This window comes from Engystomops pustulosus, chromosome 4, assembly GCF_040894005.1.
Source record: "Engystomops pustulosus chromosome 4, aEngPut4.maternal, whole genome shotgun sequence".
Taxonomy (NCBI): Eukaryota; Metazoa; Chordata; class Amphibia; order Anura; family Leptodactylidae; genus Engystomops; species Engystomops pustulosus.
Window position 1 is genome coordinate 217,504,392 of NC_092414.1, and position 24,846 is coordinate 217,529,237.

The following is a 24,846-nucleotide window of genomic DNA, read 5'->3' on the forward strand; positions in this document are numbered from 1 at the left end:
CCACCCTCCTCCACCCATCACTAATCAGCACCACCCTCCTCCACCCATCACTAATCAGCCCCACCCTCCTCCACCCATCACTAATCAGCGCCACCCTCCTCTATCCATCACTAATCAGCACCACCCTCCTCCATCCATCAGTAATCAGCACCACCCTCCTCCATCCATCAGTAATCAGCACCACCCTCCTCCATCCATCACTAATCAGCGCCACCCTCCTCCATCCATCACTAATCAGCACCACCCTCCTCCATCCATCACTAATCAGCCCCACCCTCCTCCATCCATCACTAATCAGCACCACCCTCCTCCATCCATCAGTAATCAGCACCACCCTCCTCCATCCATCAGTAATCAGCACCACCCTCCTCCATCCATCACTAATCAGCGCCATCCTCCTCCACCCATCACTAATCAGCGCCATCCTACAGCACTAATTATTACCAATCTATCATCCAGATTTACCACCCACCACATCTTACCATCACCTTTCACTACCACTTGTCTCAGTCATAAAGAATATGAATAAAATATTATGATTTGATGAAATAAGTGATTCCCAAATACAATGATCTCATGCAGCGTTAGTCCACACAACGCATCTGGACATCGCTGAGACCGACATCATCTTTCCAAGGTCCTTGGTCTCCGAGGACTCTGGATTTCACTCCGTTTACTCCGCGATTACATACACCGCTCCATGGACCATATTCTCCAATATCCAAACCTTCTCCCTCTATTACAGAACCATCAGAGCACATAAACTTGATGTTGTTGGCCCCGGTGTTTCCCCACTTGCTGTTCGGCTGAACTTTAAGGCAGAATTGTGTGATATATCCAGACGGACACCATTTAGGACCTGTCCACGAGCCATGTCTACGGAGAAAGCAAAAAGACAACCCTCAAATATCTTGTTTTATTAAGGTTTTTTTTGGCACAAAGATCTTGGTGTGGCAGGGCTGTACATTTGGCCGGGCGCGATAATTTGACAGTATAAGAGAATATAACTAATGCCCAACAAGTTACCCAAATTACCACAAGGGATCTGCCAGAAATATTTCCAAATGCTGATGGACAAGTTACTTCATCGATGGATAATGAGGAAAAAATTTTACTGTGGCGCAACCCGAGTGAATTGCGCTATATAGCTGGATCGTAAATTTTATTTAATGATACAAAAGTAAAATACATATAAAACAGGGGCATATAAAATCTACATATAAAAAAAGAGAGAAAACGGACAACGCGTTTCACGCCTACTACCGGCCGCTTCGTCAGGTCAATATACAATAGACATCAATGCCGAGTTATATAATGCATCACCGGAAGTGAAGAGGTTTCAATAACTTAAATGAGTGAAGACAATTTACAATAATGATACAATGATCCTAATAAACACACTATGATCCTGATCCGTAATAACCTTTGTTATCTTCCTATTAATATGGACGATCACAAGATACGATCGGGGATGAGTGAATGAAATGATTAGCTGAGGTGCATGTGGGACCTATCATAGGGATTGGATAAAGCGCATGTTGAATAACTACGGTGGCCACGAGCGGACAATATGCTGAAATAAGCAAATTGTGAAGATAAGGATCCGTTGTTACACACCTTCCGGACTAAGGGTGTGTAACCTGTAGATCCAATAGTTCTCTCTCCTACACAAGGTTTGATATCTATTGCTGCCATTTTTGCTGATATGATCTATCGGACACCATTTTTTTAATGTTTTGATGCAAAATGCTTGGAGAGACCATGTTCTAAGTAGCCTTCCTTGATGTTTGCTCTGTGGCTCGTGATCCGGTTGTGTAGTTGTTGCTTCGTTCCTCCTACATATCGCCGCGGGTCTTCCAAAGGCCAGAGGCTGTCTCGTTTCAACCCTTTCATTACAATGTCCAATCACCACATTGTAATGAATAAAGAAGAAAATCCCCATATACTGCCCTACTGTAGTATGGCAGAATATGATTGGATCGATCAGACAACCTCAGGTTAAAGTACCCTAGGGGGCCGAAACATTGTAAAAAAAATAATTAAAAAAGTAAAAAAATAATAAAAAGTTAAAAATTATAATAAAAAAACCCTAAAAATTCAAACCACCCCCCCTTTCCCCAAAACTGATATAAATATTAGTAAACAGTAAAAACCATAAACACATTAGGTATCGCCGCATCCAAAAATGCCTGATATATCAAAATATAATAACGTCTTTTCACTGCATTTAACCCCGTAATGGAAACTAGCGCCCAAATTCGAAAAGGGCACTTTTTTGCCATTTTGAAAAATATTGAAAAAAATCTAAAAAAAGTGATCAAAAGGTCTTACAGTCCTAAAAATGATACCATTGAAAACGTCATAAAAAGTCGCAAAAAATGACACCAACCACAGCTCCGGGCACCAAAGTATGAAAAAGTTATTAGCACCAGAATATGGCAAAATAAAAAATAATTTTTTGTACAGGAGGTTTTAATTTTTGTAAATGTATGAAAACATTATAAAACCTATATAAATTTGTTGTTGGACAATATATATTGGGCTTCAAACATGTCCATAAATAGATTAGCAGAGGCCGGTGAGTGCAATACTTCATATACCACGTTTCATTGCACCAGGAAGCGCCGGTGTAGTTATGTCATCATCTGGTCTGGTCTGGGGAGTTCTGCGCGGTTGGACATGGCCATGTGCATCCGACACTTCATACCGTGGGGGATTTTTGGTCACTATGATGGTGACTAGCGGCTTTGAAAGACATGAATAAAATATGTTGCTACTTACGGTCCCTCGGTGGATATAATGATCTTAACGACATCCTTTGATCCAATTTTTGTGCAAAAAATACCAACTGCATTCAAACTCGAGTCATCGAAAATGTCTTGATATTTTTGCACCTGAGATTAAAGTAAAGTCTTGTATAAAAAGGAAATCAGGCAAATCTACTCCACCTCACATCAATATCAGCAAAATGTCCCATCTGTCCTTGTCCTAACAATCCCCTACGACTGACGTCCTCCTGGTCTATACAAACTTCTTATCTACAAATGATTATAATATTCCCTGTATGTACATCCTTGTCTTGCCACTACATCCAGCCTAGACCATGTCTATACATCAGTCCTTATCCAAGTCTATACATCCAGCCTAGACCATGTCTATACATCAGTCCTTATCCAAGTCTATACATCCACCACTAGACCTTGTCTATACATCAGTCCTTATTCAAGTCTATACATCCACCACTAGACCTTGTCTATACATCAGTCCTTATCCAAGTCTATACATCCACCACTAGACCCTGTCTATACATCAGTCATTGTCCCAGTCTATACATCCACCACTAGACCCTGTCTATACATCAGTCCATATCCAAGTCTATACATCCACCACTAGACCTTGTCTATACATCAGTCCTTATCCAAGTCTATACATCCACCACTAGACCTTGTCTATACATCAGTCCTTATCCAAGTCTATACATCCACCACTAGACCTTGTCTATACATCAGTCCTTATTCAAGTCTATACATCCACCACTAGACCTTGTCTATACATCAGTCCTTATCCAAGTCTATACATCCACCACTAGACCATGTCTATACATCAGTCCTTATCCAAGTCTATACATCCACCACTAGACCTTGTCTATACATCAGTCCTTATTCAAGTCTATACATCCACCACTAGACCTTGTCTATACATCAGTCCTTATCCAAGTCTATACATCCACCACTAGACCCTGTCTATACATCAGTCCTTGTCCCAGTCTATACATCCACCACTAGACCCTGTCTATACATCAGTCCATATCCAAGTCTATACATCCACCACTAGACCTTGTCTATACATCAGTCCTTATCCAAGTCTATACATCCACCACTAGACCTTGTCTATACATCAGTCCTTATCCAAGTCTATACATCCACCACTAGACCTTGTCTATACATCAGTCCTTATTCAAGTCTATACATCCACCACTAGACCTTGTCTATACATCAGTCCTTATCCAAGTCTATACATCCACCACTAGACCCTGTCTATACATCAGTCATTGTCCCAGTCTATACATCCACCACTAGACCCTGTCTATACATCAGTCCATATCCAAGTCTATACATCCACCACTAGACCTTGTCTATACATCAGTCCTTATCCAAGTCTATACATCCACCACTAGACCTTGTCTATACATCAGTCCTTATCCAAGTCTATACATCCACCACTAGACCTTGTCTATACATCAGTCCTTATTCAAGTCTATACATCCACCACTAGACCTTGTCTATACATCAGTCCTTATCCAAGTCTATACATCCACCACTAGACCATGTCTATACATCAGTCCTTATCCAAGTCTATACATCCACCACTAGACCTTGTCTATACATCAGTCCTTATTCAAGTCTATACATCCACCACTAGACCTTGTCTATACATCAGTCCTTATCCAAGTCTATACATCCACCACTAGACCCTGTCTATACATCAGTCCTTGTCCCAGTCTATACATCCACCACTAGACCCTGTCTATACATCAGTCCATATCCAAGTCTATACATCCACCACTAGACCTTGTCTATACATCAGTCCTTATCCAAGTCTATACATCCACCACTAGACCTTGTCTATACATCAGTCCTTATCCAAGTCTATACATCCACCACTAGACCTTGTCTATACATCAGTCCTTATTCAAGTCTATACATCCACCACTAGACCTTGTCTATACATCAGTCCTTATTCAAGTCTATACATCCAGCCTAGACCATGTCTATACATCAGTCCTTATCCAAGTCTATACAGCTACCACTAGACCCTGTCTATACATCAGTCATTGTCCCAGTCTATACATCCACCACTAGACCTTGTCTATACATCAGTCCTTATCCAAGTCTATACATCCACCACTAGACCTTGTCTATACATCAGTCCTTATTCAAGTCTATACATCCACCACTAGACCTTGTCTATACATCAGTCCTTATCCAAGTCTATACATCCACCACTAGACCATGTCTATACATCAGTCCTTATCCAAGTCTATACATCCACCACTAGACCTTGTCTATACATCAGTCCTTATTCAAGTCTATACATCCACCACTAGACCTTGTCTATACATCAGTCCTTATCCAAGTCTATACATCCACCACTAGACCCTGTCTATACATCAGTCCTTGTCCCAGTCTATACATCCACCACTAGACCCTGTCTATACATCAGTCCATATCCAAGTCTATACATCCACCACTAGACCTTGTCTATACATCAGTCCTTATCCAAGTCTATACATCCACCACTAGACCTTGTCTATACATCAGTCCTTATCCAAGTCTATACATCCACCACTAGACCTTGTCTATACATCAGTCCTTATTCAAGTCTATACATCCACCACTAAACCTTGTCTATACATCAGTCCTTATCTAAGTCTATACATCCACCACTAGACCCTGTCTATACATCAGTCCTTGTCCCAGTCTATACATCCACCACTAGACCCTGTCTATACATCAGTCCTTATTCAAGTCTATACATCCACCACTAGACCATGTCTATACATCAGTCCTTATCCAAGTCTATACATCCACCACTAGACCATGTCTATACATCAGTCCTTATCCAAGTCTATACATCCACCACTAGACCTTGTCTATACATCAGTCCTTATCCAAGTCTATACAGCTACCACTAGACCTTGTCTATACATCAGTCCTTATCCAAGTCTATACATCCACCACTAGACCTTGTCTATACATCTGTCCTTATCCAAGTCTATACATCCACCACTAGACCTTGTCTATACATCTGTCCTTATCCAAGTCTATACATCCACCACTAGACCATGTCTATACATCAGTCCTTATCCAAGTCTATACATCCAGCCTAGACCATGTCTATACATCAGTCCTTATCCAAGTCTATACATCCAGCCTAGACCATGTCTATACATCAGTCCTTGTCCTAGTCTATACATCCACCACTAGACCTTGTCTATACATCAGTCCTTATCCAAGTCTATACATCCACCACTAGACCTTGTCTATACATATGTCCTTATCCAAGTCTATACATCCACCACTAGACCTTATCTATACATCAGTCCTTATCCAAGTCTATACATCCATCACTAGACCATGTCTATACATCAGTCCTTATCCAAGTCTATACAGCTACCACTAGACCTTGTCTATACATCAGTCCTTATCCAAGTCTATACATCCACCACTAGACCTTGTCTATACATCTGTCCTTATCCAAGTCTATACATCCACCACTAGACTTTGTCTATACATCTGTCCTTATCCAAGTCTATAAATCCACCACTAGACCATGTCTATACATCAGTCCTTATCCAAGTCTATACATCCAGCCTAGACCATGTCTATACATCAGTCCTTATCCAAGTCTATACATCCACCACTAGACCATGTCTATACATCAGTCCTTATCCAAGTCTATACATCCAGCCTAGACCATGTCTATACATCAGTCCTTGTCCTAGTCTATACATCCACCACTAGACCTTGTCTATACATCAGTCCTTATCCAAGTCTATACATCCACCACTAGACCTTGTCTATACATATGTCCTTATCCAAGTCTATGCATCCACCACTAGACCTTATCTATACATCAGTCCTTATCCAAGTCTATACATCCATCACTAGACCATGTCTATACATCAGTCCTTATCCAAGTCTATACATCCACCACTAGACCATGTCTATACATCAGTCCTTATCCAAGTCTATACATCCACCACTAGACCTTATCTATACATCAGTCCTTATCCAAGTCTATACATCCACCACTAGACCATGTCTATACATCAGTCCTTATCCAAGTCTATACATCCAGCCTAGACCTTGTCTATACATCAGTCATTATCCAAGTCTATACATCCACCACTGGATCTTGTCTATACATCTGTCCTTATCCAAGTCTATACATCCTCCACTAGACCTTGTCTATACATCAGTCCTTATCCAAGTCTATACATCCATCACTAGACCTTGTCTATACATCAGTCCTTATCCAAGTCTATACATCCACCACTAGACCATGTCTATACATCAGTCCTTATCCAAGTCTATACATCCACCACTAGACCTTGGCTATACATCAGTCCTTATCCAAGTCTATAAATCCACCACTAGACCTTGTCTATACACCAGTCCTTATCCAAGTCTATACATCCACCACTAGACCTTGGCTATACATCTGTCCTTATCCAAGTCTATACATCCTCCACTAGACCTTGTCTATACATCTGTCCTTATCCAAGTCTATACATCCACCACTAGACCTTGTCTATACATCAGTCCTTATCCAAGTCTATACATCCACCACTAGACCTTGTCTATACATCTGTCCTTATCCAAGTCTATACATCCACCACTAGACCTTGGCTATACATCTGTCCTTATCCAAGTCTATACATCCACCACTAGACCTTGGCTATACATCTGTCCTTATCCAAGTCTATACATCCACCACTAGACCTTGTCTATACATCAGTCCTTATCCAAGTCTATACATCCACCACTAGACCTTGTCTATACATCTGTCCTTATCCAAGTCTATACATCCACCACTAGACCATGTCTATACATCAGTCCTTATCCAAGTCTATACATCCAGCCTAGACCATGTCTATACATCAGTCCTTATCCAAGTCTATACATCCACCACTAGACCTTGGCTATACATCTGTCCTTATCCAAGTCTATACATCCACCACTAGACCTTGTCTATAGATCTGTCCTTATCCAAGTCTATAAATCCACCACTAGACTTTGTCTATACATCTGTCCTTATCCAAGTCTATACATCCACCACTAGACTTTGTCTATACATCAGTCCTTATCCAAGTCTATACATCCACCACTAGACCATGTCTATACATCAGTCCTTATCCAAGTCTATACATCCACCACTAGACCTTGTCTATACATCTGTCCTTATCCAAGTCTATACATCCTCCACTAGACCTTGTCTATACATCTGTCCTTATCCAAGTCTATACATCCACCACTAGACCTTGTCTATACATCTGTCCTTATCCAAGTCTATACATCCACCACTAGACCATATCTATACATCAGTCCTTATCCAAGTCTATACATCCACCACTAGACCTTGGCTATACATCTGTCCTTATCCAAGTCTATACATCCACCACTAGACCTTGTCTATACATCAGTCCTTATCCAAGTCTATACATCCACCACTAAACCTTGTCTATAGATCTGTCCATATCCAAGTCTATACATCCACCACTAGACCATGTCTATACATCAGTCCTTATCCAAGTCTATACATCCACCACTAGACCATGTCTATACATCTGTCCTTATCCAAGTCTATACATCCAAAACTAGACCTTGTCTACACATCAGTCCTTATCCAAGTCTATACATCCACCACTAGACCATGTCTATACATCAGTCCTTATCCAAGTCTATACATCCACCACTAGACCTTGGCTATACATCTGTCCTTATCCAAGTCTATACATCCACCACTAGACCATGTCTATACATCTGTCCTTATCCAAGTCTATACATTGACCACTAGACCATGTCTATACATCAGTCCTTATCCAAGTCTATACATCCAGCCTAGAACATGTCTATACATCAGTCCTTATCCAAGTCTATACATCCACCACTAGACCTTGGCTATACATCTGTCCTTATCCAAGTCTATACATCCACCACTAGACCTTGTCTATAGATCTGTCCTTATCCAAGTCTATAAATCCACCACTAGACTTTGTCTATACATCTGTCCTTATCCAAGTCTATACATCCACCACTAGACTTTGTCTATACATCTGTACTAATCCAAGTCTATACATCCACCACTAGACTTTGTCTATACATCAGTCCTTATCCAAGTCTATACATCCACCACTAGACCTTGTCTATAGACCTGTCCTTATCCAAGTCTATACATCCACCACTAGACCTTGGCTATACATCAGTCCTTATCCAAGTCTATACATCCTCCACTAGACCTTGTCTATACATTTGTCCTTATCCAAGTCTATACATCCACCACTAGACCTTGGCTATACATCTGTCCTTATCCAAGTCTATACATCCACCACTAGACCTTGGCTATACATCAGTCCTTATCCAAGTCTATACATCCTCCACTAGACCTTGTCTATACATCTGTCCTTATCCAAGTCTATACATCCACCACTAGAGCATGTCTATACATCAGCCCTTATTCAAGTCTATACATCCAAAACTAGACCTTGTCTATACATCAGTCCTTGTCCTAGTATATACATTCATCCTAGACCTTGTCTATACATCAGTCCTTGTCCCAGTATATACATCCATCCTAGACCTTGTCTATAAATGTGTCTCTGTCCCTGTTTATACATCTATCCTTCCTCTATACATCCAATCCTTACCTATACATTCTACATGGTTCCTGTCACTATGTTTTTGTGTTCACATTTTGCTGTTCCAGTTATATTTGTTACTCACTTTTATATCGAATCCTGTCCCTACATAGCCTGGGCCACACACGTCCATGGGGCCCCATTCTCCCCAGGGCCCTCCATTTGGGACAGATATGATGGTTTCAGCCTCCACCAGGTTCTGTAGAGTCCCCAGGAGCAGGAGGACGGGCAGCATCTTGTCTTCTATATGAAGGTCTCAGCGTGTGTGGATGAAGGCTGCTGGTAGATGGTGATTATTCTTTACTAGACCCTATTTATATACATATATTACAAGGAACTTGGTCACTTACCAACGTTTAGCATCTGGCTTCCTGGTTCTGAGGAGCAGAATAAAGATGATTGTTTCCTTGGAATTGTTCTTTCTTTTCCTTGTATTCCCTGTGGCTGTTATGTTATCATGAATACTTGGCATTGCCCTGGATCGAACACTGGGCATCTTTTCTTTGCTTTGTGGAAGTCATATCAGCGAGAATCCACCATCACCCAATCATTTACAAGGGCCGATTTCTCAATACATGACCTTCATTAGAAGTTTGCTAAAGGCAAAATCTGAAGTCTACAAATTGTTTAGGGTGGATAGTGTATCATTTCTTAAATTAATGGCCTATCATCTCCGGTCTTGGGGAGGTGGCCTTTCATTTCTTATCTTGGGTGGGTGGCCTATCATTTCCTGTCTTGGGTGGATGGCCTATCATTTCTTGTCTTGGGTAGATGGCCTATCATTTCTTGTCTTGGGTGGATGGCGGATCATATCTTATCTTATGTGGATGGCCTATCATTTCCTGTCTTGGGTAGATGGCCTATCATTTCTTGTCTTGGGTAGATGGCCTATCATTTCTTGTCTTGGGTGGATGGCCTATCATCTCTTGTCTTGGGTGGATGGCCTATCATTTCCTGTCTGGGGTGGATGGCCTATCATCTCTTGTCTTGGGTGGATGGCGGATCATATCTTATCTTATGTGGATGGCCTATCATTTCCTGTCTCAGGTGGATGGCCTATCATTTCTTATCTTATATGGATGACATATAATTTCTTATCTTGGGTGGATGGCCTATCATTCCTGTCTCAGATTGATGGCCTATCATTTCCTGTCTTGGGAGGATGGTGTATTATTTTGTGTCTTGGGTGGATGGCCTATCATGTCCTGTCTCAGGTTGATGGCCTATCATTTCTTATCTTGGGTGGATGGCGTATCATTTCCTGTCTCAGGTAGATGTCCTATCATTTCTTGTCTTGGGTGGATGGCCTATCATTTCCTGTCTTGGGTGGATGGCCTATCATTTCTTGTCTGGGGTGGATGGCCTATCATTTCCTGTCCTGGGTGGATGGCCTATCATTTCCTGTCTTGGGTGGATGGCCTATCATTTCTTGTCTGGGGTGGGTGGCCTATCATTTCTTGTCTGGGATGGATGGCGTATCATTTTCCTTTCTTGGGTGGATGGCCTATCATTTCTTGTCTTGGGTGGATGGCCTATCATTTCTTGTCTAGGGTGGATGGCCTATCATTTCCTGTCTTGGGTGGATGGCCTATCATTTCTTGTCTGGGGTGGATGGCCTATCATTTCTTGTCTGGGGTGGATGGCCTATCATTTCCTGTCCTGGGTGGATGGCCTATCATTTCCTGTCTTGGGTGGATGGCCTATCATTTCTTGTCTGGGGTGGATGGCCTATAATTTCCTGTCTTGGGTGGATGGCCTATCATTTCTTGTCTGGGGTGGATGGCCTATCATTTCTTGTCCTGGGTGGATGGCCTATCATTTCCTGTCTTGGGTGGATGGCCTATCATTTCTTATCTTGGGTGGATGGCGTATCATTTCTTGTCTCGGGTGGATGGCCTATCATTTCTTGTCTTGGGTGGCTGGCCTATCATTTCCTGTCTTGGGTGGATGGCGTATCATTTCTTGTCTCGGGTGGATGGCCTATCATTTCTTATCTTATATGGATGACATATCATTTCTTATCTTGGGTGGATGGCCTATCATCTCCTGTCTCAGGTGGATGTCCTATCATTTCCTGTCTTGGGTGGATGGCATATCATTTCCTGTCTCAGGTGGATGGCCTATCATTTCTTATCTTATATGGATGACATATAATTTCTTATCTTGGGTGGATGGCCTATCATTCCTGTCTCAGGTGGATGGCCTATCATTTCCTGTCTTGGGAGGATGGTGTATTATTTTGTGTCTTGGGTGGATGGCCCATCATTTCCTGTCTCAGGTGGATGGCCTATCATTTCTTGTCTTGGGTAGATGGCCTATCATCTCCTGTCTCAGGTGGATGGCCTATCATTTCCTGTCTTGGGTGGATGGCCTATCATTTCCTGTCTCAGGTGGATGGCCTATCATTTCTTATCTTATATGGATGACATATAATTTCTTATCTTGGGTGGATGGCCTATCATTTTTTATCTTATGTGGATGGCGTATCATTTCCTATCTCAGGTGGATGGCCTATCATTTCTTATCTTATATGGATGACATATAATTTCTTATCTTGGGTGGATGGCCTATCATTTCCTGTCTCAGGTGGATTGCCTATCATTTCTTATCTTGGGTGGATGGCCTATCATTCCTGTCTCAGGTGGATGGCCTATCATTTCCTGTCTTGGGAGGATGGTGTATTATTTCGTGTCTTGGGTGGATGGCCTATCACCTCCTGTCTCAGGTAGATGTCCTATCATTTCCTGTCTTGGGTGGATGGCCTATCATTTCCAGTCTCAGGTTGATGGCCTATCATTTCTTATCTTGGGTGGATGGCGTATCATTTCTTGTCTCGGGTGGATGGCCTATCATTTCTTATCTTATATGGATGACATAGAATTTCTTTTCTTGGGTGGATGGCGTATCATTTCCTGTCTCAGGTGGATGGCCTATCATTTCCTGTCTCAGGTGGATTGCCTATCATTTCTTATCTTGGGTGGATGGCCTATCATTCCTGTCTCAGGTGGATGGCCTATCATTTCCTGTTTTGGGAGGATGGTGTATTATTTCGTGTCTTGGGTGGATGGCCTATCACCTCCTGTCTCAGGTAGATGTCCTATCATTTCCTGTCTTGGGTGGATGGCCTATCATTTCCTGTCTCAGGTTGATGGCCTATCATTTCTTATCTTGGGTGGATGGCGTATCATTTCTTTTCTCAGGTGGATGGCCTATCATTTCTTATCTTATATGGATGACATATAATTTCTTTTCTTGGGTGGATGGCGTATCATTTCCTGTCTCAGGTGGATGGCCTATCATTTCTTGTCTTGGGTAGATGGCCTATCATCTCCTGTCTCAGGTGGATGTCCTATCATTTCCTGTCTTGGGTGGATGGCCTATCATTTCCTGTCTTGGGTGGATGGCCTATCATTTCTTGTCTGGGGTGGGTGGCCTATCATTTCTTGTCTGGGATGGATGGCGTATCATTTTCCTTTCTTGGGTGGATGGCCTATCATTTCTTGTCTTGGGTGGATGGCCTATCATTTCTTGTCTAGGGTGGATGGCCTATCATTTCCTGTCTTGGGTGGATGGCCTATCATTTCTTGTCTGGGGTGGATGGCCTATCATTTCTTGTCTGGGGTGGATGGCCTATCATTTCCTGTCCTGGGTGGATGGCCTATCATTTCCTGTCTTGGGTGGATGGCCTATCATTTCTTGTCTGGGGTGGATGGCCTATAATTTCCTGTCTTGGGTGGATGGCCTATCATTTCTTGTCTGGGGTGGATGGCCTATCATTTCTTGTCCTGGGTGGATGGCCTATCATTTCCTGTCTTGGGTGGATGGCCTATCATTTCTTATCTTGGGTGGATGGCGTATCATTTCTTGTCTCGGGTGGATGGCCTATCATTTCTTGTCTTGGGTGGCTGGCCTATCATTTCCTGTCTTGGGTGGATGGCGTATCATTTCTTGTCTCGGGTGGATGGCCTATCATTTCTTATCTTATATGGATGACATATCATTTCTTATCTTGGGTGGATGGCCTATCATCTCCTGTCTCAGGTGGATGTCCTATCATTTCCTGTCTTGGGTGGATGGCATATCATTTCCTGTCTCAGGTGGATGGCCTATCATTTCTTATCTTATATGGATGACATATAATTTCTTATCTTGGGTGGATGGCCTATCATTCCTGTCTCAGGTGGATGGCCTATCATTTCCTGTCTTGGGAGGATGGTGTATTATTTTGTGTCTTGGGTGGATGGCCCATCATTTCCTGTCTCAGGTGGATGGCCTATCATTTCTTGTCTTGGGTAGATGGCCTAACATCTCCTGTCTCAGGTGGATGGCCTATCATTTCCTGTCTTGGGTGGATGGCCTATCATTTCCTGTCTCAGGTGGATGGCCTATCATTTCTTATCTTATATGGATGACATATAATTTCTTATCTTGGGTGGATGGCCTATCATTTTTTATCTTATGTGGATGGCGTATCATTTCCTATCTCAGGTGGATGGCCTATCATTTCTTATCTTATATGGATGACATATAATTTCTTATCTTGGGTGGATGGCCTATCATTTCCTGTCTCAGGTGGATTGCCTATCATTTCTTATCTTGGGTGGATGGCCTATCATTCCTGTCTCAGGTGGATGGCCTATCATTTCCTGTCTTGGGAGGATGGTGTATTATTTCGTGTCTTGGGTGGATGGCCTATCACCTCCTGTCTCAGGTAGATGTCCTATCATTTCCTGTCTTGGGTGGATGGCCTATCATTTCCAGTCTCAGGTTGATGGCCTATCATTTCTTATCTTGGGTGGATGGCGTATCATTTCTTGTCTCGGGTGGATGGCCTATCATTTCTTATCTTATATGGATGACATAGAATTTCTTTTCTTGGGTGGATGGCGTATCATTTCCTGTCTCAGGTGGATGGCCTATCATTTCCTGTCTCAGGTGGATTGCCTATCATTTCTTATCTTGGGTGGATGGCCTATCATTCCTGTCTCAGGTGGATGGCCTATCATTTCCTGTTTTGGGAGGATGGTGTATTATTTCGTGTCTTGGGTGGATGGCCTATCACCTCCTGTCTCAGGTAGATGTCCTATCATTTCCTGTCTTGGGTGGATGGCCTATCATTTCCTGTCTCAGGTTGATGGCCTATCATTTCTTATCTTGGGTGGATGGCGTATCATTTCTTTTCTCAGGTGGATGGCCTATCATTTCTTATCTTATATGGATGACATATAATTTCTTTTCTTGGGTGGATGGCGTATCATTTCCTGTCTCAGGTGGATGGCCTATCATTTCTTGTCTTGGGTAGATGGCCTATCATCTCCTGTCTCAGGTGGATGTCCTATCATTTCCTGTCTTGGGTGGATGGCCTATCATTTCCTGTCTCAGGTGGATGGCCTATCATTTCTTATCTTAGGTGGATGGCATATCATTTCCTGTCTCAGGTGGATGTCCCATCATTTCTTGTCTTGGGTGGATGGCCTATCATTTCTTGTCTTGGGTAGATGGCGTATCATTTCTTGTCTTGGGTGGATGACCTTTCATTTCTTATCTTGGGTGGATGACCTATCATTTCCTGTCTTGGGTGGATGGCCTATCATCTCCTGTCTCAGGTGGATGTCCTATCATTTCCTGTCTTGGGTGGATGGCCTATCATTTCTTATCTTGGGTAGATGGCGTATCATTTCCTGTCTCAGGTGGATGACCTATCATTTCTTATCTTGGGTGGATGACCTATCATTTCCTGTCTTGGGTGGATGGCCTATCATCTCCTGTCTCAGGTGGATGTCCTATCATTTCCTATCTTATATGGATGACATATAATTTCTTATCTTGGGTGGATGGCGTATCATTTCCTGTCTCAGGTGGATGGCCTATCATTTCTTGTCTTGGGTAGATGGCGTATCATTTCTTGTCTTGGGTGGATGACCTATCATTTCTTGTCTTGGGTGGCTGGCCGATCATTTCTTGTCTTGGGTAGATGGCGTATCATTTCTTGTCTTGGGTGGATGGCCTATCATTTCATGTCTTGGGTGGGCGGCCTATCATCTCCTGTCTCAGGTGGATGGCCTATCATTTCCTGTCTTGGGTGGATGGCATATCATTTCCTGTCTCAGGTGGATGGCCTATCATTTCTTATCTTATATGGATGACATATAATTTCTTATCTTGGGTGGATGGCCTATCATTTTTTATCTTATGTGGATGGCGTATCATTTCCTATCTCAGGTGGATGGCCTATCATTTCTTATCTTATATGGATGACATATAATTTCTTATCTTGGGTGGATGGCCTATCATTTCCTGTCTCAGGTGGATTGCCTATCATTTCTTATCTTGGGTGGATGGCCTATCATTCCTGTCTCAGGTGGATGGCCTATCATTTCCTGTCTTGGGAGGATGGTGTATTATTTCGTGTCTTGGGTGGATGGCCTATCACCTCCTGTCTCAGGTAGATGTCCTATCATTTCCTGTCTTGGGTGGATGGCCTATCATTTCCTGTCTCAGGTTGATGGCCTATCATTTCTTATCTTGGGTGGATGGCGTATCATTTCTTGTCTCAGGTGGATGGCCTATCATTTCTTATCTTATATGGATGACATAGAATTTCTTTTCTTGGGTGGATGGCGTATCATTTCCTGTCTCAGGTGGATGGCCTATCATTTCCTGTCTCAGGTGGATTGCCTATCATTTCTTATCTTGGGTGGATGGCCTATCATTCCTGTCTCAGGTGGATGGCCTATCATTTCCTGTCTTGGGAGGATGGTGTATTATTTCGTGTCTTGGGTGGATGGCCTATCACCTCCTGTCTCAGGTAGATGTCCTATCATTTCCTGTCTTGGGTGGATGGCCTATCATTTCCTGTCTCAGGTTGATGGCCTATCATTTCTTATCTTGGGTGGATGGCGTATCATTTCTTTTCTCAGGTGGATGGCCTATCATTTCTTATCTTATATGGATGACATATAATTTCTTTTCTTGGGTGGATGGCGTATCATTTCCTGTCTCAGGTGGATGGCCTATTATTTCTTGTCTTGGGTAGATGGCCTATCATCTCCTGTCTCAGGTGGATGTCCTATCATTTCCTGTCTTGGGTGGATGGCCTATCATTTCCTGTCTCAGGTGGATGGCCTATCATTTCTTATCTTAGGTGGATGGCATATCATTTCCTGTCTCAGGTGGATGTCCCATCATTTCTTGTCTTGGGTGGATGGCCTATCATTTCTTGTCTTGGGTAGATGGCGTATCATTTCTTGTCTTGGGTGGATGACCTATCATTTCTTATCTTGGGTGGATGACCTATCATTTCCTGTCTTGGGTGGATGGCCTATCATCTCCTGTCTCAGGTGGATGTCCTATCATTTCCTGTCTTGGGTGGATGGCCTATCATTTCTTATCTTGGGTAGATGGCGTATCATTTCCTGTCTCAGGTGGATGACCTATCATTTCTTATCTTGGGTGGATGACCTATCATTTCCTGTCTTGGGTGGATGGCCTATCATCTCCTGTCTCAGGTGGATGTCCTATCATTTCCTGTCTCAGGTGGATTGCCTATCATTTCTTATCTTGGGTAGATGGCGTATCATTTCCTGTCTCAGGTGCATGGCCTATCATTTCTTATCTTATATGGATGACATATAATTTCTTATCTTGGGTGGATGGCGTATCATTTCCTGTCTCAGGTGGATGGCCTATCATTTCTTGTCTTGGGTAGATGGCGTATCATTTCTTGTCTTGGGTGGATGACCTATCATTTCTTGTCTTGGGTGGCTGGCCGATCATTTCTTGTCTTGGGTAGATGGCGTATCATTTCTTGTCTTGGGTGGATGGCCTATCATTTCATGTCTTGGGTGGGCGGCCTATCATTTCCTGTCTCAGGTGTATGGCCTATCATTTCTTATCTTGGGTGGATGACCTATCATTTCTTGTCTTGGGTGGATGACCTATCATTTCTTGTCTTGGGTGGATGGCCTATCATTTCTTGTCTTGGGTGGATGGCGTATCATTTCTTGTCTTGGGTAGATGGCCTATCATTTCTTGTCTTGGGTGGATGGCCGATCATTTCCTGTCTCAGATGGATGGCCTATCATTTCTTGTCTTGGGAGGGTGATGTATTATTTTGTGTCTTGGGTGGATGGCCTATCATCTCCTGTCTCAGGTGGATGGCCTATGATTTCTTCTCTGGGGTAGATGGCCTATCATTTCTTGTCTGGGGTAGGTGGCCTATCATTTCTTGTCTTGGGTGGATGGCCGATCATTTCCTGTCTCAGATGGATGGCCTATCATTTCTTGTCTTGGGAGGGTGATGTATTATTTTGTGTCTTGGGTGGATGGTCTATCATCTCCTGTCTCAGGTGGATGGCCTATCATTTCTTGTCTGGGGTAGATGGCCTATCATTTCTAGTCTGGGGTAGGTGGCCTATCATTTCTTGTCTTGGGTAGATGGCGTATCATTTCTTGTCTTGGGTGGATGATCTATCATTTCTTGTCTTGGGTGGATGGCCGATCATTTCTTGTCTTGGGTGGATGGCCTATCATTTCTTGTCTTGGGTGGATGGCGTATAATTTCTTGTCTTGGGTGGATGGCCTATCATTTCGTGTCTTGGGTGGATGGCCTATCATTTCTTTTCTGGGGTGGAGGGCGTATCATTTCTTGTCTTGGGTAGATGGCGTATCATTTCTTGTCTGGGGTGGATGGCTTATCATTTCTTGTCTTGGGTGGATGATCTATCATTTCTTGTCTTGGGTGGATGGCCTATCATTTCTTGTCTTGGGTGGATGGCCTATCATTTCTTGTCTTGGATGGATGGCCTATCATTTCTTCTCTGGGGTAGATGGCCTAACATTTCTTGTCTGGGGTAGATGGCCTAACATTTCTTGTCTGGGGTAGATGGCCTATCATTTCTTGTCTTGGATGGATGGCCTATCATTTCTTGTCTTGGGTGGATGATCTATCATTTCCTGTCTGGGGTAGATGGCCTATCATTTCTTGTCTGGGGTAGATGGCCTAACATTTCTTGTCTGGGGTAGATGGCCTATAATTTCTTGTCTGGGGTAGATGGCCTATCATTTCTTGTCTTGGATGGATGGCCTATCATTTCTTGTCTGGGGTAGATGGCCTAACATTTCTTGTCTGGGGTAGATGGCCTATAATTTCTTGTCTGGGGTAGATGGCCTATCATTTCTTGTCTTGGATGGATGGCCTATCATTTCTTGAATCTAAGACCTCACAGAGGGGTAAATCAATAAATCTCCATTGAACACCCCTGGGCTCTGTGCTGTATGAACAATATACCCCCTACATGTGTAACTAGAATCAGCCTCTGGGGGAATGGAGGATGTGTTCCTGGTCCGGAAATGGCTCTTGTGTAATGAGAGCAGGAACAGATGTACGAGGGTGGAGATCCTTCTCAAAATAAAATTTGGAAGGTGGTTTGGGTAGCCAGAGGCGAGACAAGAGCTTACAGTCTATGAGGATGAGGGGGTGACACAAGAGCTTACAGTCTATAAGGATGAGGGGGTGACACTAGAGCTTACAGTCTATGAAGATGAGGGGGGACACAAGAGCTTACAGTCTATGAGGATGAGGGGGTGACACAAGAGCTTACAGTCTATGAGGATGAAGGGTGACACAAGAGCTTAGAGTCTAGGAGGAGGAAGGTGGTGACACAAGGGCTTACAGTCTAGGAGGATGAGGGAGGACACAAGAGCTTACAGTCTATGAGGATGAGGGGGTGACACAAGAGCTTACAGTCTATGAGGATGAGGGGGGATTCAAGAGCTAACAGTCTATGAGGATGAGGGGGGGGGACACAAGAACTTACAGTGTATAAGGATGAGGGGGTGACACACGAGCTTACAGTCTATGAGGATGAGAGGGTGACAAAAGAGCTTACAGTCTATGAGGATGAGGAGTGACACAAGAGCTTACAGTCTATGAGGATGAGGGGGTGACACAAGAGCTTACAGTCTATGAGGATGAGGAGGTTATACAAGAGCTTACAGTCTATGAGGATGAGAGGAGGACACAAGAGCTTACAGTCTATGAGGATGAGGGGTGACACAAGAGCTTACAGTCTATGAGTATGAGGGGGTGACACAAGAGCTTACAGTGTATGAGGATGATGGGGTGACACAAGAGCTTACAGTCTATGAGGATGAGGGGGACACAAGAGCTTACAGTCTATGAGGATGAGGGGTGACACAAGAGCTTACAGTCTATGAGGATGAGGGGGTGACACAATAGCTTACAGTCTATGAGGATGAGGAGTGACACAAGAGCTTACAGTCTATGAGGATGAGGGGGTGACACAAGAGCTTACAGTCTATGAGGATGAGGGGTGACACAAGAGCTTACAGCCTATGAGGATGAGGGGGACATATGAGCGTACAGTCTATGAGGATGAGGAGTGACACAAGAGCTTACAGTCTATGAGTATGAGGGGGTGACACAAGAGCTTACAGTCTATGAGGATGAGGGGGGACACAAGAGCTTACAGTCTATGAGGATGAGAGAAGGACACAAGAGCTTACAGTCTATGATGATGAAGAGAGGACACAAGAGCTTACAGTCTATGAGGATATCGTTGTGAATGAAGAGCTGACTGTGTATGAGGATGAGGGGGAGACACAAGAGCTTACAGTCTATGAGGATGAGGGGTGAAACAATAGCTTACAGTCTATGAGGATGAGGAGGTTATACAAGAGCTTACAGTCTATGAGGATGAGGGGATGACACAATAGCTTACATTCTATGAGGATAAGGGGGTGACACAAGAGCTTACAGTCTATGAGGATGAGGAGGTGACACAAGAGCTTACATTCTATGAGGATAAGGGGGTGACACAAGAGCTTACAGTCTATGAGGATGAGGGGGTGACACAAGAGCTTACAGTCTATGAGGATGAGGGGGTGACACAAGAGCTTACAGTCTATGAGGATGAAGGGTGACACAAGAGCTTACAGTCTATGAGGATGAGGAGGTGACACAAGAGCTTACAGTCTATGAGGATGAGGGGGTGACACAAGAGCTTACAGTCTATGAGGATGAGGGAGTGACACAAGAGCTTACAGTCTATGAGGATGAGGGGGTGACACAAGAGCTTACAGTCTATAAGGATGAGGGGGTGACACAAGAGCTTACAGTCTATCAGGATGAGGGGTGACACAAGAGCTTACAGTCTATGAGGATGAGGGGGGACACAAGAGCTTACAATCTATTAAGATGAGGGGGGACACAAGAGCTTACAGTCTATGAGGATGACGGGTGACACAAGAGCTTAGAGTCTAGGAGGAGGAAGGTGGTGACACAAGGGCTTACAGTCTAGGAGGATGAGGGAGGACACAAGAGCTTACAGTCTATGAGGATGAGGGGGTGACACAAGAGCTTACAGTCTATGAGGATGAGGGGGGATTCAAGAGCTAACAGTCTATGAGGATGAGGGGGGGGGGACACAAGAACTTACAGTGTATAAGGATGAGGGGGTGACACACGAGCTTACAGTCTATGAGGATGAGAGGGTGACAAAAGAGCTTACAGTGTATGAGGATGAGGGGGTGACACAAGAGCTTACAGTCTATGAGGATGAGGGGGACACAAGAGCTTACAGTCTATGAGGATGAGGGGTGACACAAGAGCTTACAGTCTATGAGGATGAGGGGGTGACACAATAGCTTACAGTCTATGAGGATGAGGAGTGACACAAGAGCTTACAGTCTATGAGGATGAGGGGGTGACACAAGAGCTTACAGTCTATGAGGATGAGGGGTGACACAAGAGCTTACAGCCTATGAGGATGAGGGGGACATATGAGCGTACAGTCTATGAGGATGAGGAGTGACACAAGAGCTTACAGTCTATGAGGATGAGGGAGTGACACAAGAGCTTACAGTCTATGAGGATGAGGGGGGACACAAGAGCTTACAGTCTATGAGGATGAGAGAAGGACACAAGAGCTTACAGTCTATGATGATGAAGAGAGGACACAAGAGCTTACAGTCTATGATGATGAAGAGAGGACACAAGAGCTTACAGTCTATGAGGATGAGGGGGTGGCACAAGAGCTTACAGTCTATGAGGATGAGGGGGTGACACAAGAGCTTACAGTCTATGAGGATGAGGGGTGACACAATAGCTTACAGTCTATGAGGATGAGGAGGTTATACAAGAGCTTACAGTCTATGAGGATGAGAGGAGGACACAAGAGCTTACAGTCTATGAGGATGAGGGGATGACACAATAGCTTACATTCTATGAGGATAAGGGGCTGACACAAGAGCTTACAGTCTATGAGGATGAGGGGGTGACACAAGAGCTTACAGTCTATGAGGATGAGGGGGTGACACAAGAGCTTACAGTCTATGAGGATGAAGGGTGACACAAGAGCTTACAGTCTATGAGGATGAGGAGGTGACACAAGAGCTTACAGTCTATGAGGATGAGGAGGTGACACAAGAGCTTACAGTCTATGAGGATGAGGAGGTGACACAAGAGCTTACAGTCTATGAGGATGATGGGGTGACACAAGAGCTTACAGTCTATGAGGATGAGGAGGTGACACAAGAGCTTACAGTCTATGAGGATGAGGGGGTGACACAAGAGCTTACAGTCTATGAGGATGAGGGGGTGACACAAGAGCTTACAGTCTATGACGATGAGGGGGTGACACAAGAGCTTACAGTCTATGAGTATGAGGGGGGACACAAGAGCTTACAGTCTATGAGGATGAGGGGGTGACACAAGAGCTTACAGTCTATGAGGATGAGGGGGTGACACAAGAGCTTACAGTCTATAAAGATGAGGGGGTGACACAAGAGCTTACAGTCTATGAGGGGGGACACAAGAGCTTACAGTCTATAAAGATGAGGGGGTGACACAAGAGCTTACAGTCTATGAGGATGAGAGGGTGACACAAGAGCTTACAGTATATGAGGGGGGACACAAGAGCTTACAGTCTATGAGGATGAGGGGGACACAAGAGCTTACAGTCTATGTGGATGAGGGGTGACACAAGAGCTTACAGTCTAGGAAGATGAGGGGATGATCACTTTGATCACTTGTTATTCAAAATATTGAGGCTTATTTACTAAGGGTCCTGTGGGCGTTTTTCCGTCGACTTTTCGGTGATCGCGCTGCCGGGACAGGAATTTAAAAGGCTATTTCGTTGCCTGCAATCGGACTGTGTTGCAATTGCGCCAGCTTTCATGTGACATAAATCGGGGGGCGGGCCGTGAGACAATCCGACGCATTTTAACTTAAAAATTGTGTCACAATCCAAGCACTTACATGCACCGGGAGGAAGAAGGTGAACTCCAAGGACCTGAGCGGGGATGAGACACATGCAGGAAATTGGGCGCACCATCTTTGTGAATCGTGCCGGAGTGCATGATCTTCGGACACTCAGGATCTTCTGATCGCCGGATCGCAGGATCGCCGGATAAGTAAATGTGCCCCATTGTGAGTGGCAGAGTGGATGGCTTTTGTTATGCGCTGCAACAAAGAGATACATAACATGCTTGTGATTCATTGTATTTTTATTTACATTTTAGGGTAAAGGGGCAGATTTGAACCTTTATTTCTAGGGGCATCGATTTGCCAGACTGTCTGTTCAGCCACCAATCCAGCAATATGTCCAGGTCCGGCGGGTGAACCTGACAATCGGGTTCGCTCATCTCCAGCTACATACGTAAATGACCTCAGTAAAATCAGAGCGGAAAGTATGTAATCAGATCTACCCCCAGGATAAAGAATAATTGTGGATCCAACAGAGTCTATGGGGAACATTTACTTAACAGGCGAATGGAGCTCCCGAAATACGGACTGTCCGACGATCATGCACTCTGGTGTGATTCAATATGATCCTGTGCCTGATTTCCTGCATGTGTCGCTTCCCCGCTCAGTTCCCCGGAGTTCACCTTCTTCTTACTGGTGCAGGTAAGTGCATTGTCCGTGTATAATGCGCTGTGCGGGGAGTCACTAAGATCCTGCACCCGATATCCTGCATGTGTCACTTCCCCGCTCAGGTCCCCGGAGTTCACCTTCTTCTTCCTGGTGCATGTAAGTGCATTGTCCGTGTATAATGCGCTGTGCGGGGAGTCACTAAGATCCTGCGCCCGATATCCTGCATGTGTCGCTTCCCCGCTCAGGTCCCCGGAGTTCACCTTCTTCCTGGTGCATGTAAGTGCATTGTCCGTGTATAGTGCGCTGTGCGGGGAGTCACTATGATCCTGCACCCGATATCCTGCATGTGTCGCTTCCCCGCTCAGGTCCCCGGAGTTCACCTTCTTTTTCCTGGTGCATGTAAGTGCATTGTCCGTGTATAATGCGCTGTGCGGGGAGTCACTAAGATCGTGCGCCCGATATCCTGCATGTGTCGCTTCCCCGCTCAGGTCCCCGGAGTTCACCTTCCTCTTCCCGGTGCATGTAAGTGCATTGTCCGTGTATAATGCGCTGTGCGGGGAGTCACTAAGATCATGCCCCCGATATCCTGCATGTGTCGCTTCCCCGCTCAGGTCCCCGGAGTTCACCTTCTTCTTCCTGGTGCATGTAAGTGCATTGTCCGTGTATAATGCGCTGCGCGGGGAGTCACTAAGATCCTGCGCCTGATATCCTGCATGTGTCGCTTCCCCACTCAGGTCCCCGGAGTTCATCTTCTCCTTCCCGGTGCATGTAAGTGCATGTCTTGCGACACAATTTAAAGTTAAATCCTGCACTCAGTCTGAATTTGTCGGATTGTCCGACGGCCCGACCCCCGTTTTCTGTTGCATGAAAGTTGATGCGATTCGCCAAAATCCGATCTCGGGCGACACAATCCCCTTCTAAATCCCTGTCCCAGCGGCGCAATCCCCCAAAACTTCGGAATATCCAAGGAAAGTTTGGCAGCGGGACACTTAGTAAATAAGCCCCTTTAAGTTTTCTTTCTAAACAGAGAAGAGCATATATGTAAACACATCCCCATTCTCTTTTATGGGGCTATCCCCAATTTTCCACTGGACGTCTGGCTTCTGGGACTTGTGGATAGAGCATATGTTTCATCCATAGGAAAATCACTTTTAACATTGGGGCTTATTTACAAAGGGTCCACTGGACCGCGATTCCGTCGGGTTTCGCGAATATTTCCGATGTGCGCGAAATTGCAGGAACTCAGGCGCACGGCATTAGTGAATCGCGGCAGACCCGAATCCAATTTAGATATCTTCTCCAGTTAACCAGCTCTGAATATCATAACCACAAACCACAATGACCTCGATGTCACACATTGGCGTGTGGCCCCCATGGGCCACTATCCCAGCTGGAGACTTATACAATGTCAGTGTTAGATCTCATAAACCCTATTGAGGGTCATCTATAATATCGGTGAATCAGAAGGTCCTTTGGGTCACCTCAAGCTCCAGGATCTGGTGGCCATGACTATTATCACAACACCCATGTT

At 44.3% G+C, this 24,846-nt stretch overlaps 1 protein-coding gene across 1 annotated transcript; it reads right to left on the bottom strand.

Annotated features, from left to right (window-relative positions):
* Nucleotides 1-292: 292 nt before the first annotated feature.
* LOC140125804 (vitelline membrane outer layer protein 1 homolog) lies at nt 293-9,708 on the bottom strand. The gene is made up of 3 exons (XM_072144671.1): nt 9,507-9,708; nt 2,782-2,894; nt 293-876 (listed from the first exon to the last, which is right to left on the bottom strand). Exons 1-3 carry the CDS (start codon nt 9,654-9,656, stop codon nt 585-587), a joined length of 555 nt encoding a protein of 184 aa, XP_072000772.1. The 5' UTR covers nt 9,657-9,708; the 3' UTR covers nt 293-584.
* Nucleotides 9,709-24,846: the final 15,138 nt, after the last annotated feature.